Source organism: Lampris incognitus, chromosome 4, assembly GCF_029633865.1.
Source record: "Lampris incognitus isolate fLamInc1 chromosome 4, fLamInc1.hap2, whole genome shotgun sequence".
NCBI lineage: Eukaryota > Metazoa > Chordata > Actinopteri > Lampriformes > Lampridae > Lampris > Lampris incognitus.
Window position 1 is genome coordinate 52,730,458 of NC_079214.1, and position 16,091 is coordinate 52,746,548.

A 16,091-nucleotide genomic window follows, 5' to 3' on the forward strand; every position below is an offset into this window, starting at 1 on the left:
AAACTCCACACAGAGGACGACCCGGGATGACCCCCAAGGTTGGACAACCCCCGGCTTCGTACCCAAGACCTAGAACATGAAGTTTCTATAAGCTCAGCAATCAATAATATTCTGACTGTTTGGTTAATAAGGTTAGAAACCCACTTAATTCCTATGCAGAACTTAAACAGAGACGGCAGGACTTGACATTTGGCGCAGGGACAGGGCAGGGCATGTGAATGACATTTGGCCGTTTATCACTGTATGTGCCCTGAGTGACAGCCAAGCAGTGACACTAGCAACATACGCACAACACGGCAGTGTCAAGTAAGACAGAAAAACAAGGAATACACCCTGTACATGTTTTCTTCTTTCACATCATATGAAAGACAGGAAGGAGCAAGGAAAGGCGCTGTCCAGACCTAAACCCTGAGAGAAACAGACAGACAGACAGAGAGCGAAGGAGAGAGAGACAGACACAGAGCGAGAAAGAGAGAGAGAGCGAGAAGAGAGAGAGAGACAGTGAGAGACAGACAGACAGACAGAGAGCGAGAGAGAGAGGCCCCGGTTCCGAGCACACACTCACTAACATAATGAAGACACAGTCACATTTTCATGTGTATGTGGTCATACTAAGTATGCACTATTCACACCCATCCGAGCGTGGTAAATACCTGCTCAAGCCCACTAGCACTCGAGCACACAAACACCCAAACCTAACCTCGCAAAGGACAAAAGGGCAGAGGAGACGATCAGCAAGAAGAAGAGGAGAACAGAGAAAGGGAAGCAGAGGGAGGAAAAGGAGGGGAGCCCCTCCTTCGCTAAAGTTTTGTAGGCTGCAGAAGAATGTTGCACTGAGGGCGCATATCAGGGGAGAGGTGAGGGGGAACGGTGGGGTGGGGAGGGGTGGGGGGGGCTGCCAGGCGTATCGCACCGCGAGCCATGCCTTCTCAAGCTCTCTCTCTCTTTCTTGCTCTCTCTCCCCCTCATGCAAAAACCAAAGCCTTGTTAGCTTTTTAAAATAATCAGGCAGTTGGATGATGAATGATTTAACAGGTATGGAAGGAAGGAAGCTCAGGAAGCCTTCCACTTCTCCCCTCGGGGGGTCGTGGGAAGAGTGACAGGCTGACACAGGGGTTGCGCTCTGGGAATAAACACCATTCCCTTTCATTTCCTCACTCCCGCTCCTCTTCCTGCTGAGACGGCGACGCCGCGGCCCCCTAATATGGTATCGGTGTGACAGCGAGAGGCCACGAAACATTGCAAGCTTCACGTCTGGCTACACACGGGGAGGCAGGAAGGCGCCTTTGTCTACTAGTCAACACCGCCGTCTATTTGTGCAGGCAATTACATATTTCGAACCCTGAGAATATATAATCATGGCTTTCATGTGGATGATGCGAACCCCAACTTACACCTGGCGCAGATGCCTTGATGGAAACAGGGGACTTCTCCAGATCAAGCTGCAGATAAGTTTCTGCTGCAATATCTCTGAGACAAATTCTCCTAGATTTGAAGGGTTTGCGTCCAAAAACCAATGCAATGACGCTCAACGAGAGTGAATTTTAAAAACAGATGACTCTGCAAGCAACCTAACTCTTTTTACAAGCAAGGGCTGAATGAACAAGTCAAGAGTTTCATTAATAACCAGCCTTTGCTGGTTATTAATGAAAGTCTGCTCCTAATGTTTTGCTCGAATGGGATTTCGCGTTACACCGACAATAATTTTTCTACGCTAGGTGTCAAATTATGAAAAACTCATTTTGGCATCACACGACTCATTCATTTTACAGCAGAAGGTGTTGGGATTGCAATTTTCACAACTGTTCCGTGTTGAACAATACACGTGCATTTTAAATGAGAGCGATATGAGAGTAATCCGCGGCAAAGTCTTTTTGATCAAAGCTGGTTTTGATCTATCCATAGTTTCTCAAAACTGAAGCCGTTTCCAAAAAAACCCTTCCTCTAGTACACTAGTCACCTGGAGGAAAGGTAAATTGCATATGCTTTACCAAATTACAGAAAGGAACACAGCTGTGCATTTATAAGAGGCAGACTGTAAAGTCCTGTAATACTCCTGACAGCGGGGAACCATTTCAGGGAGAATATCGCTGAATCGCAGCTTTGAAATGTGTTATTCCAAGGCTCTGGAAAAGCGGCTCCCAATTGGAGGTCCAAGGGCCCTCGGGGGTACAGCAGGGGGGGGGCAATCTAAATAAACACATAGTTCAATGCCGCTATTCCTGTATACACTAGTAGTCAGTAAACAAGGATAATGTATAAGATTAACTACTTCACTCTTTCATCTTCACTACCGCAAGACAGACCTAAAACCCCAAAAATGCATTCTACCCGGCAAAAAGCCTTTATCAAACGAAGGTTAAAATTGCATTCATTTGGGAGTCCTTGACATAAAAAGAAGAGTTTGGTAAACCCTGTCTTAGCGGTCTACTCTGCACTGCAGAAATAATGACTGAGAGAACATTCTTTAAGAATTTGGGGTGTTAATCTTATTTAATATTGATTTATTAATATTACTAATGCAATGTGCCTGAGAAGTTTTCTTTAACGACAAGGCTTTCAGGACGAGGCTAAGAAGGACAGCGAGCCTGCTCTTAGGTCTCTATAAGACATCGCAACAATTGACACAGTTGAATTGCTTCTACCTGTTGTACAATACAGAGCATTTTTTTTCCCTTCTCCTCCAGTGTAGCCAAAAAATTAAAAGACGAACACCATACAGAGCACCATGGTGAACTGTACAAAGAACACCGTGCAAGGTGACTGTTCCAGTCCGCAGAGTGATTTCACACGGATAAGGCCACAACTCCTGGTTTGGGACAGATAGTCAGAAACTGATGGTTTCAAAGTGTGTAGATGCAGTAATGGCACCTATATGATACTGCCCTGCGTGTAACTCACAGTGTCCCTTTCCAGTGAATGTGACGTGCTGCTGTCCTTGTGTCAGTGATATGATATGTGGTATGTGCTGAGAAGCAGGTAAGATGTCAATACATCTCTGCTCAGTTTCACTGGGGAATTCCCACATACATATTTTTTTTATTTTGATATACTTTATTAATCCCCGTGGGGAAATTCTTCTCTGCATTTAACCCATCCTAGCTGTGTAGTTAGGAGCAGCGGGAAGCCACTATGCGGCGCCTGAGGACCAACTCCAATTCTTCTTTCCATTGCCTCGGTCAGGGGCACAGACAGGAGTATTGACCCTAACATGTATGTCTTTTTGATGGTGGGGGGAAACCCACCGCAGAGACGGGGAGAACATGCAAACTCCACACAGAGGACTACCTGAGATGAACCCCAAGGTTGGACAACCCGTGTGGCCAAATAATTATTATATTAGGGGGGTTGAAATTATCCTGATTCCGATAGAAACACTACACTATGGGAGTTTTTTAGATATTTATAAATCCAGATATTAGATAAATCCGGATTGGATTTGATAAATTCCAGGTCCATGTTCAGAGCTATTCATTACACTGTTCTGTGCTGTCATAATAACATAATTTAACTCTCATTCCCCTTATGTATAAATAACATAACTAATACAATTCAAATACACACATCCAATTTTAGCCTTAATATTTATGAGAATAATAATGCGCCAATTGCTGAACACTTTAATCCATAGTACTTTACAATACCATTGGTGCATTCATTTTTATTATGACTGGTCTCAGTGGGTGTCAAAGCAATGCTCCACCTAATCAGCTACACGGGAAATGCAACTGCTCACCTTTATATTGTTATAACCATGTTACACGTGTTTAGCTACACAGTGAAGGGAATCCCAAACCCAAGCCGTATATTGTTCAACCCGCTGAGCTGCTTACAGAAGTGAAAAACATCAAATTGAATTAAAGACTATGAAACACTGCCCTCTAGTGTTTGTCTTTTGTCCCTGCAGTTAACGATGTGAATGGTGCCAAAAGGACTTCCATAATTTCTTTTTCCCCAAATTCTAAGTGAAGTTTGCAAGAGTCGCTGTGTATGGCATGGGGTCAAAAGCAGCAACTGGTCAGGGTGAAACAGTGTTCAGTAGTAATTCTTATCCTCTGCCTGGTTGTATGTGAAGAGACACACTGAGGGTGGGATTTTTCATACAGGACAATAAGTGCTGGGAAGGTTAAATAATCATAGGCATAGGCCCCAACTTATAAAAATGATTGTGGCTGCTCATCTACACGGACAGACATAAAATAGCATATAGCTTGTACATTTACTATATTCTCATGGACAGAAAAGCTTTACTACTGTCATGAAAATGAAATGTTTTGTTTTGTTTTTTTTATGCATAAACGACCCTATCGCACACCAAAATAAACCAGCTTTTTTTTTTTACACATACTACCTATGAAAAAATGTAATGCAGTTTTGAACATTACTGATATTCAGTGCACAAAAGTTACTTTGTTTGACACACCATGTGGTGCAACCTGGACACATCGTCACTAATGAATCTGGGGTCATCAGGTGTTTCGGGTCTTAACATCAGACACACTCACCCGAGCGACCCAGCTGGGGGGGTGATCAAGCCCTGACTTGTGTCCAGGTAGTGTATTATGCCACGCGTCACCCCCCCTTTACCCAGAGCCAACGGGAAGCCTTTTCAGCAGCTTCCAAGATGTTCCTGATGGCTCTTCTTCTCTGCAGCCCACAAATCCCCAAGAGTCCCAAGACCCGGTGTGGTGACTGGCCGGTAAAGTCCTGCAGCCCACTTCAACTGGCTCACAGTGGGCCTTCCACCCATTCCTCTGACACTCAGCTACCAGATCTGCATATCTAGCTCTCTTCCTTTCTTGCGCCTCCTCCATCCAATCTTCCCAGGGGACAGTTAGCTCTAACAAAACCACTTGCTTGGTTGCCACGGACATCAGGCTCATGTCTGGCCTCAGTGTGGTAGCTGAGATGGTGTCCACAAATCTCAGTTGTCTCCCTAGGTTGACCAAGAACTGTCAGTCCTTTGCTGTTGCAAGCAGCCTACCCTGGGCCTTTAGCTGGGGCTGGGGCTTCTCCCCTGCTTGAACAAAGGCGACGGTGCGTTTTGTTGGGTGTTGCTGCTTGCTGTAGCTGATCCCAGTACAGATGGTGTCTGCTACTGCCCGCAGAACCTAGTCATGGCACCAATGATACCACCCCTCTCCCAAGGCCTTTGGACAGCAGTTCAGGATGTGCACCAAGGATCCCCTTTTCTGGCAGAGTTGGCAAGCAGGTGAGTCCGTCAGACCCCAGATGAACAGGTCGGAAGGGCTCGAGAGGACATCATACACAAACTGGACCAAAAACTTGAATCCTTCCAGAGTTCTGCCAGGTGATCTTTTGGCCGGTTGTATATGCCCACCTGGCCCAGGCCCACCTGCTTGCACATACATACCATTCTGCTGAGCGAGCGGCAAGGTGGCCTAGTGGTTTCCATAGTGTAGTGTTTCTAACAGAATCAGGATGATTTCAACCCCCCTAATACAATTATTATTGGGTGGCATGGTGGCCCAGTGGTTAGCGCTGTCACCTCACTGCAAGAAGGTCCTGGGTTCGAACCCCAGAGTTGTCCAGCCTTGGGGGGGGGGGGGGTCATCCCAGGCCGTCCTCTGTGTGGAGTTTGCATGTTCTGCCCGTGTCTGCGGTGGGTTTTCTGCGGGTGCTCCGGTTTCCCCCACCATCAAAAAGGCATACATGTTAGGGTTAATACTCCTGTCGGTGCCCCTGACCGGGGGATGGCAAGATGAACTGGAGTTGGTCCCCGGGTGCTGCATGGTGGCTGCCCACTGCTCCTAGTAACACAGCTAGGATGGACTAAATGCAGAGCGTAATTTCCCCACGGGGATTAATAAAGTATATCAAAAATCAACATCCCCCACCTTCAGTGTAACAATCTAGCAGTCTAACAATAATCAAATTTTTAGGTAAAACTGGGAGGTGTAACGTGCCTACCACTCAATCTAAAAGCACATAGCTGGCCACAAATCACAAAGCTGAAATCCTGCATCATGTGTTTTGTTTGCTTTATTTGACGGTTGGTTAAAAAACAAACAGACAAAAAAAACCCCTCTCATTCAAGTTCTTAACAGATATTCTGCTACTCAACAATGTATTTTTGATTTAACTAAGCATATTTACTTCTTTATTTTGCTTTCATTTTTGGAGACTGCGGTGCAGTGGGGAGGCGGCGGAAAAAAATATTGGCTGGGTGCTCAATCTCCTAAACACCCACAGAGCTGGCACCTGCGATCACAGGAGAGTCATTTAGACTCATTCATTAGACTTTTCTGTGACTAGACAATTGCCACATTTTCCTCAATGGGTAAATTCCACTTCCTGAAAACATCAGCGCAACAGCAAACATCCCCTTCTCATCTATTCATGAGGCAAAAGAAAGGCATAGGGAAAATTCCCGGTTCATCTTTCTCATCGGAAACAATATGTTTTGTGGCACTGGGCTTTTATAATGACAACACCCTCTCATCTGTCATAGTCGATTAATGGAGACACCGCGCGGGTTGAGCCATCGAGTAACCTCATTATGAAAAGCAATTAAGCGAAGTTCGAAAGTTAGGGATCCACTAGCATGAGCTTCAGCTTTTAAATGAATGAATGATTCATCCACAGAGGTAATAATAACCAAATTGCAATCAATTATTCACCAGCTTGTTAAAATTTGAAAGTAGATGATCCTGCATAGCCATGAAGGGGCTTAGGAACATTAATGCAGCTATTCATCACTGCTAAATCAACAGGTTAAAAAAAAAATCAATAGACTTTAATTGTCATGCAATTACAAAGAAAAACGTATTCACCGCGTCTCAGCTATGACCTAAATCAACTGTATGAGAACACCGAATACAGCTGGTGAGATGGAAGTTGCATGTGCTTAACTGCTCACACACTAAGTTTGGAATATATTGAACGTCAGCCACATAATAAGTGTAGAAAACAAACTCTCAGAGGAGTGGAAGGATATAAAAGCTATTTAAAACTCTTAGAAACAATGAGGGGTAGAGGAAACCGAGGAATCAAGCGCTCTCCTTTGACACAGCTTGGCTTCTCACAGGGCCTATTGCTCCATTATTAGTAAGTCCAATTACCAATATATCTCATGTACCATCTCAGATGAAATATCTATGGGGTAGCTCATAAATCTGTTTAAGAGGAGAACATTAGCAGCCCATAGCCATGAAAACACCCAAACAAAGTACTATGACTGTATTTTTTTTCTTCTTCTGCACATGTAGTATGTAAGTTTTTTTTTAAATTTCCTTTATTAATCCCCTTGGGGAAATTAATTTACTGCAAATTAACCCATCCTCGCTGTGACCTGTGTAGCTAGGAGCAGTGGGCTGCCGCTTTCATGCTGCGCCGGGGAACCAACTCCAGTTCTTTTCCCATTCATTGCCTTGGTCAGGGGCACAGACAGGAGTATTAACCCTAACATGAATGTGTCTTTTGATGATGGGGGAAACCAGAGCACCCGGAGAAAACTCACCGCAGACACGAGGAGAACATGCAAACTCCACACAGAGGACGACCTGGGATGACCCCCAAGGTTGGACAACCCCGGGGTACGAAACCAGGACCTTCTTGCTGCGAGGCGACGGCACTAACCCCTGGGCCACCATGCCGCCCGTCCCCCAAGACATCTGGTCTTGGTGGATGTAAGGTCATATATTTCAATACTTGGCAGGTTGTCATTGCAGTAAAGCTCTCCTTATGTACATCATCTCCTGTTTAATGATTGCAGGCATGTTATTCCATCCTCCCAACAGCTTTTTTTCTGAAGAGTAGCAAAAACAAAAAAATATTATGCGTCCCACATAGCCCACATTCATCTTGGTTAGCTAAAATGTGGAAATACTCCAAAACACATTGCGGAGAAGTTTTATTCTGTATCAGACAGTACGGTACATGTAAAAGCACACCTTATTAGATCCTTGGTATGATGCATCCAGACAAACACCCAAATCTGAGCCCTTCACTTGAACTGCACACGCCTTCAACTTTACACACAAGCTCAACCCCGTCACTTGAGGGAGCAAGGTAGCATTTTATCTTGCGTGATGAAAAGCAACAACAACTAATGTCAAAACCATTGTAACTAATGGCTTTGGTTGAAATCTGTCTCAACACATTTTTATGTCGGAAATTGTGACAATATGTACATTACTTTGGCATTGTACATGTGAATCTGAATGTGGCATTAGTGGGCAGTTTAAGGTAGATTCCCCAGGATCACTTCAAGATAAAAGTTAAAAAATAAAAAGACACAAAAAAATAAAACACAGACCCTTTCTTTCCCCACTGCCTTGACTTAAATTTGCCCACTGAATTTTGGTGCAACTTTTGTCTGTCAAAGAACGTTGTATTTTCCAGTGACGATCAACTTTGAACTGAAATATATAGATGTATTACATAATATGGGCTATATAGTGATTTTTTTGTGTGCTTTTGTTGTGTTTACAAATTACATGGTTTCATGTTATTGCATTTTTTCAACATTATATAGAAATTTACTGCATTTTATTGTTTTCAAAACATGCTGTTACTATGTGCTTCTATGGTAAATGCTACCAGTAATGTCACTAGGAGAACAATAAAGTTTTTCAAAAGAACTGAAATGAATGAAGTCTTCGGTAAACTAAAAGCCTCTTTGGTCCCATCTTAGAAAGATGAGCTGTGACGTTTACTCTAGGAATACCATAAGACTACAACTGAATTTGTGGTTGCATCATGCAAAAACTGCACCACAAAAACGTACAGTCAATGGGAAATTTTGCATCCCCACAGAATGTCAATCCACTCTGGCAACAATGAACAGCATACCGAAGCTAGAATGCCAGAGAATCAAAATATGGGAGGTTGTTGGGAGGTGAGAAAAAAAGGGAAACTTGCTTTATAGAGTCACAGAACATACATTTGTTTGGATCAGACCCAAACCATTCGTCCCTTCATCTCCCTCTCTAGTCCCACTTTCTAGTCTTTATCAGCTGTATAATGGTACAAGGAAGAAAAATGACAAACAAATCACAATAAAACAATAGGAATAACTAGACATAGCAAAATGATTAAGTCTGCTTCCTATTGAGCCACACGTGTACTCCCACAGGACAGCATGTGTCTCTCCAACTCTGTCTCCCTTTTTACTTGAAAATTAAATGAAAGCCACTTTATTGGCCATTGTATTCTGATAATGAATTTGTTCTCTGCATTTAACCCATCCTATTGTATAGCAGCAGTGGGAAGCTGCAGCGCCCGGGGACCAACTCCAGTTCTTCTTTCCACTGTCTTGCTCAGGGGCACAGACAGGAGTATTAACCCTAATAAGCATGTCTTTTTGATGGTGGGAGGAAACCAGAGTACCCAGAGGAAACCCACGCAGACACATGGAGAACATGCAAACTCCACACAGAAGGGGGCGTCCGGGTAGCATAGTGGTCTATTCCTTTGCCTACCAACACAGGAACGCCAGTTCTGCGGGTGGGAAGCTGGATGTGGGTATGTGTCCGGGTCACCGCACTAGCGCCTCCTCTGGTCAGTTGGGGAACCTGTTCAGGGGGGAGGGGGAACTGGGGGCAATAGCGTGATCCTCCCACATGCTACGTCCCCCTGGTGAAACTCTTCACTGTCAGGTGACAAGAAGCGGCTGGCGGCTCCACATGTATCGGAGGAGGCATGTGGTAGTCTGCAGCCCTCCCCGGATCGGCAGAGGGGGTGGAGCAGTGACCGGGATGGCTCGGCAGAGTGAGGTAATTAGATGGGTACGATTGACAATTGGGGGGAAAGGGAGGGGGGCTCTACACAGAAAGGACCTGGGACAGCCTGGGGTTCGAACGCAGGACCTTCTTGCTGCCAGGCAACAGTGCTAACCACTGGGCCACCATGCCGCCCCAAATATCTCCACACAACATTTTTTAAAAAGTTGGGGCATTAAAGTTGCTTGAGGGATGTATCAAGCTACAGGTGAGTGTTTGGATGAATGTCCTGAGCTTAGTTTAAATTGAGAATTCAATGACAGGCCCACACGTGGCATCCCCTCTGAGAGAAAACTTAATGCGGGGAAATAAAATACCACAACTGTTAAACAAATGTACCTTAAACTTTTCAACTTAACAGTGCCTTTCACTGTTTTACATGTTATTATCATGTAATAATCTATATCTGGATATGTTATCTGGATAATGAGCAATCCCGTTCCAACGTATACTCATTGTCTGCATGATGTGTGGTTGTGAAGGTATCTCCTATTTTTGTGCGCACTATGCAAAGTAAACATAAGTGGCTGAAAAAGTGGAACGTCTCTTTTCATCAAATATATTGGTTGAACAAAATGATATCAAACCTTTTTTTCTTGAAGACATAATTTTAACAGCTCTGAGGCTTCGGAAATAACAAGTTGTTTTGCTACAAATATGTTTTCAGCTGTTGTGACTGTAACTGCAGTGACCCGTTTACTGTGGTGGGAGTGGTTCATGTCAACGTTGGGTGAGCCTGAGTAAATGTCAACTTCCTGAATGAACCACATGTTTACGGATGACATTTCCACCCCTGGGTGGTATCATCCCACCAACAGAACCACGCTGTACACATTTACACTTGAATGTTTCTGGCTGCGATCCAATCATAATGTGACCCAGACTACCTCCAGTAGATCTGTATCCAGACGACTTATCTGGATACAGATCACATGATAATCCTCTTCTTCTGTCGGCTTGTTCCCTGTTTCTCAGGGGTCGCCACAGTGGATTTTACAGTTTCCATCGTAACCCTGTGAGAGCACAGCAGTAGCAATGGTGGCCGTTGTTAACCCGGGCCTCGACTGATCCGGTATGGTCTTGTCAATCAGCATACTGATTTGGCAAACTTTTATGTCGATGCTGTTCCTGACACAACCACTATCCCTATGGACAGGTAATATCACACACACAGGTAAAGCGTTGGATGGCATCCCAGTGTTCATGGACTTGCACCCATGCCTGTCGCTACCAGATAACATGATAATACTCGGCATAAATAGGGTCTCGTTGCCTTCAGGTCTGAACTTCCTTTTGTCACAGAGTGCATAAAATTATCAGCCAAACATGACTAATTACAAGCAAACAACACAGAAAAAAACAAACATAAAATAGCTATATAAAATACACTACACAGCTCCAACCCATCACACTAACGCTTCTCTTTCCCTTGTTGAGCTGTAAGGGAAGCTGTGGTGCAGTAATGAAGTGTGTTGGGCGTACCAGCCTTTCAAATGCTGCCGGTTATATCTGCCACAACGGGTCTTACCTGCGGCGTTGTTACTCTGAAGGTGGCTCCTGTGGTCGGGGTGGCTGGTCGCGGGGTGATGTTGTTCTGGGCCTGCGCTTGGGCCTGGGCCTGAGCCAAAGCCTGCTGGGGAACCATCACTAGCTGGCCCAACTCTGTACGTACCAACACCATCCCTGAAGAAAAGAGCAGGACATTAAACAGTAGACAAAACCAAAAACCTGCATTCTCTGATACTGCTGCATACGTCACACTCTAATCTAACACGTTTTTCATTAATTGCACTGATGGATGCCTAAATAAGGTAACTGCTGGAAATGCAGGGAGTTCGCCTCGAACCTCTTTGACAAGTGAAATGCTGGTTATTCCTGGTTGCTGCAGCTAAGTTAGTCTACCCTAAACAAAACAAAGTGGTTAAATGTCAACGTTTGATAAAATGTCCAGTTAGATGCAATGCACACTGGCTTGACACCATTGCTCCAGTTTTGATGTCAGCAGGATTTTGACACATCAGTTCTGGTAACATTTAAAAATGTACCAATACTACTGGAGAGAGCATTCTCTACTGTGATTACACAGACCCAACGGTAAGAATGTATTTATGTGTGTAGTAGTAAGTAGATATCAGGCATAACTAAGTATGAGAGACAACAGAGTATTTGCAACAGCACTGGAACAGTCGTTATTACAATAAAGAAAATCGTTATGATTCCGTTATGACTTTTACATAACGATGTAAAAGGACTAACGCAGGTGTGCCGTTTGAAAAATCTTCTTCAAACCTGTGCATGTGGAAAATAAACATGTATTTATGTAGCTGCACACAGTATAGCTAACATAAAACCAGCGTCATTTTGGTGGGGAAAGGTTTTGTACGATTTTCCAGATGCGCGGTGACAGGATTTGTTTTTCAAACAGTGGCTATGGCATTTCAAAATCATCTTTTTTTCCAAAAGTGAGAAAATGACAACTTTATCAAACCATTGATGATCATAAGCCTATATCCAATTCACACTTGTATGCAAATCAGGCGCGCTTATACCTCACATTGTACAAGAAAGTCTAAATCAAATGATCACTCTTGTAATAATATCGTACATTGTATTGCATGTTCTACAAAATGTGATTGGTCACATGAGGAGTTAATAAAACTCAGCTTAGCGGATAAATTAGATATTAGCTGTGCAAGGTGGCTGTGTTTGTTAATGAGCTTCCTCTTTACATGTTATTCAAAGTAACTGTAGAGACGTCTTTATTAAATCCAAGAATATGGAAGTCGCAATACTGACCACTGCACTTCGTAATTTAAAAAAGATAGAGTTTCAGACAGCTTCACGTGCAAGACCTGTTAGTGCTGTGCAGAATCCTTGTGCTAAACTTTGAGTTTCATATTTGAAAAATGTTTAACTCTACTCAAAAGAAGCAAAACTTAAACATTTGCATACATTTTCTACCCTATTTCAAATTTTTCTCAATTATTTAAACACATAAATTGAAATTTTGCAGAAAAGCCACCGTCACAGGTCACAATGTCACAATAATTGCCAAGTATTTGTAAATATATTAAAAGTCCAAACTGTCAAAATAATTTTTTTTTGTCCAAGCCATGAAGCCCTGACTGTAATTAAGAAAATTATTTGCTTTTCTTAAATAAATCCACTTTAGTGTGTCTTGTGCTACCACAACGTGAAAAATCAAGCGAAACGGTCAACACAGTAACCTAAAAAATATTGCAGTCGTCAACAGTCCATCTTAAATATTTTTACACGATTTTACATGATTTAACTTTTAAAGTCAATCACATTGTAGCTCCACCACTAGGATGAGTCCTACCAACTCTCATGCAACTTCAACTATGGCATTTAATCAGACATGTATCATAATTGATATTACCAAAGTCATCATATAGTTAATTAGAGGAGCACTGCAGATATGTTTGTAGTAATTCATATGAGCCATGCCAATTGAGCATGAATCCCTTCTGGAAAGCATGGTAGTAACTATGCAATTTGGTTTTTGGAGCAATTCTCCCAAAAACTTTCGATTCACACCAATGCCAAAATGACACTCCTATCAGCTGGTATCAGCTGGTCTACAGTAGCTTGGTACAAAACATGAGGCTATCTGCTTTCTCCGAAAGTCTATGCATGCACTTTCCATAACAGTGGCTCTTGAGAAGCAGCCCATGTCCGAACTAGATAAAACTAATAGTTTATAACACATTTGTCTATCTTTGTCAAATGTGTGTAAAGCACATAAAACTACAATGACAGGGTCAAATCCATAAAAGTCAGATACTTCTCTCTTCCATCTTGTTGAGCCTTTATTCATGAAGTGCAGTGACTCACTGTACCACTGGGATAACCACCAGGGCAAGACACTAACCTCTTGACCACAGTAGCTGGTACATCTTAAAATGTACTGGCCACTCGTGCTGTTGTGCAAACCACATGGATTTTTAGAACAGCATGAGCCTCTCAAAGCAGGGCTGATTACCTGGCCCTGCAGCTGGTGGAATAAAGCAAACTTACCAGTCACATGCTAACTCTACTAGCATTTGGCAAAGTGGCTATAATTGTAAATTTTTCCATGTTGACAATCGAAGGAAAAAATAAAAGGTGGACCTATCCGTTTCCAGCAGTTGGTTTATTTGGGCAACCATAAGAAAACAAGAGAAATGCAAATTTCTTCAGACGAGTGTTTGAACGCGACGATACACTTTGTAACCTCGGGTTGTATAGACTTTCAATGCCCCCATAATCAGGCAGCAAAGTGAGCCACAGGTTGAAAAAATATACTTAGAAGGTTTCATGGCAAGTAAATGCTTGTGGTGTGGAGCGCAACAGGTTCCCCATATTAAATAAGTGACCAATTCTTGAGCAGCATAAAGCATTACACTGCAGGGGAACACAGACGTGATCAAAACACTCCCACTATTCAGGAAGCAATTGTCTTTGAACAAGATGTAGTAAGGCTTCTTGTGGCGCATTTGAGTTTATACAGTCTGCAGCTCAGGAGTATCAGCAGTCTACTATCCGTGGCGCTACACTGTCCTACTGCACTGTATCTAAGGTCCTTTTGTCTTTGTATGGATGTCAGTATGTATTTACTATAAGACTGCAAGTTACCACTATGTCTCAAGTGTCATCAATTTGCAGGAACCTGTCGAGGTGTCAGTGCTTCAGACACATTGTAACAGGTGACAAGTATTTTCCAACACATACTGATAGATGGCGCAAGGACAAGAGGATGTCACATACAGTTTCCTTGTTCAGAAAGAAATCCACTCCAATCGCCATCGTATCCAACTGAAAACCAAACCCAAGAAGTCTCGAGGCTAGGTTATTCTCATACAAGGTGTCACTCTAAGCCACCACCGAAAAAGCAACAATGCAACGCTGTCTCTCTGCTCTCCCCTGAAAACCTTACCCTGCGGGATGGTAAACCCAGGGGGCAGCTGAATGGTCGTCTGCTGCTGAGGTGGTCTGACAATCAGCTGAGGGGTTACAATCCTTTGAGGCGCAGCCAGTCCAGGACGGGGCTGGGGCTGTGCGGAGGAAGCCACAACAGGTGTCGGAGAGGGAGTCGCGGGCCTGATCATACCGGCAGAAGAAGTTGGCGTTGTAGTCTGACCGGTCACGCTCACAGAAGTAGTTACTGCTACCGCCGTGACACAGGCGGCGGGAGTTGAGGCGGGACTCGGCTGCTGAGTAGTTGTGGCTGGGATGACAACAGGAGATGGGGAGGAAACAGTACTTATGACAGAGTTGACACTGCCGGGCTGGCTCAGCACGACAGTTTTGGGATGGGGGTCGTCTGTTTTGGAATCCCCGGTGTTCGCAGGCGTTTTGCTGTGGTTCACTTGCGCGGCTGAGGCGACGGGTCCGATCCGTGCACCTTGTTGGACCAAGGCCGAGACAGTGGTTCCGTTTCCATTCTGAGCTATGCTGGCGACGATGTGACTCGGCAGTCTATGCAAAGCAATGGTAGGGGTCCCTCGGTCGAGAGCGACAGCCGACTGGCCGACGCTGGATAACGTGAAAGTCGTGGTGTTTATACAGGCTGTGACCGCCGGTGCAGAGTTTGCAACACTCGCACCGGCAACACTCGCACCGGTAGTAGCCACGGAGCTAACGTTATCTACCACCGCTGTATTGCTGTTCCTCCTCGTCGCTACAGCTCCGCCGTTCAAACTCTTTGCCCGACCCGTGGCAGTCTTTCGTGCTGCCGCGGTCCGTTTTCTCGGCGGATCGGCGTCCGTCGACGTTTCGCCCGCAGCCAAAGTAACCTTAGAGCCGCGCGCCGTGGTGCTGATGCTGGCGGCCAGAGGTGCCAAAGTTGACACGCCAGATGCAGCCAGTGTTGTGATGGATGTTCCATGTGATTGCAAACCACTGGTATTCGCTTTCACACCGGCGGCTGGAGTGGCAGACGCTTCATCAAAAGACGGAACGGGGCTCGGTGTCGGATATGCGACAGTTTTCTCCGAGCCGATTTCCTTAGAGTTCGTCTCCGGGTGCATGCCAGCTTTATGCTGTCCTTGTTGTTGTTGTTCCAGTGTTGTGGTGCCCACTTGAGCTGGTAGCGTTTTTCCTAAGTGATGGTTAGCGGTGCCCGTTGACCCAGCACCCCTGTTTTCCGAATGACTACTTGCAGGATTGCTTTGGTCAGCAAGCTGCGATTCCAGAGAGCCTACTAGATCGCTCACAGCCTTTTCGTCCACCTCTGAAAAGAGCATATCTTCCAGGGGGTCGGAGGCGCCCGCCATCTCTGATCATGGATTGCTGTCCAAAAAAATAAAAAAACAAAAAAAAATTTCACTATGCGCGTGCGTGTTACTA

General features: G+C 44.4%; 1 protein-coding gene across 1 annotated transcript in view; it reads right to left on the minus strand.

The window, feature by feature from the left end:
- The window catches only part of LOC130112072 (transcription initiation factor TFIID subunit 4-like), a 151,167-nt gene extending 135,149 nt beyond the window's left edge, over positions 1–16,018 (minus strand). The window contains exons 1-2 of the mRNA XM_056279372.1: positions 14,680–16,018; positions 11,272–11,426 (exon numbers count right to left, since the gene is read on the minus strand). Coding sequence (XP_056135347.1) covers positions 11,272–11,426; positions 14,680–16,018 — 1,494 coding nt within the window. The remainder of the gene's footprint in view (positions 1–11,271; positions 11,427–14,679) is intronic.
- Positions 16,019–16,091: the final 73 nt, after the last annotated feature.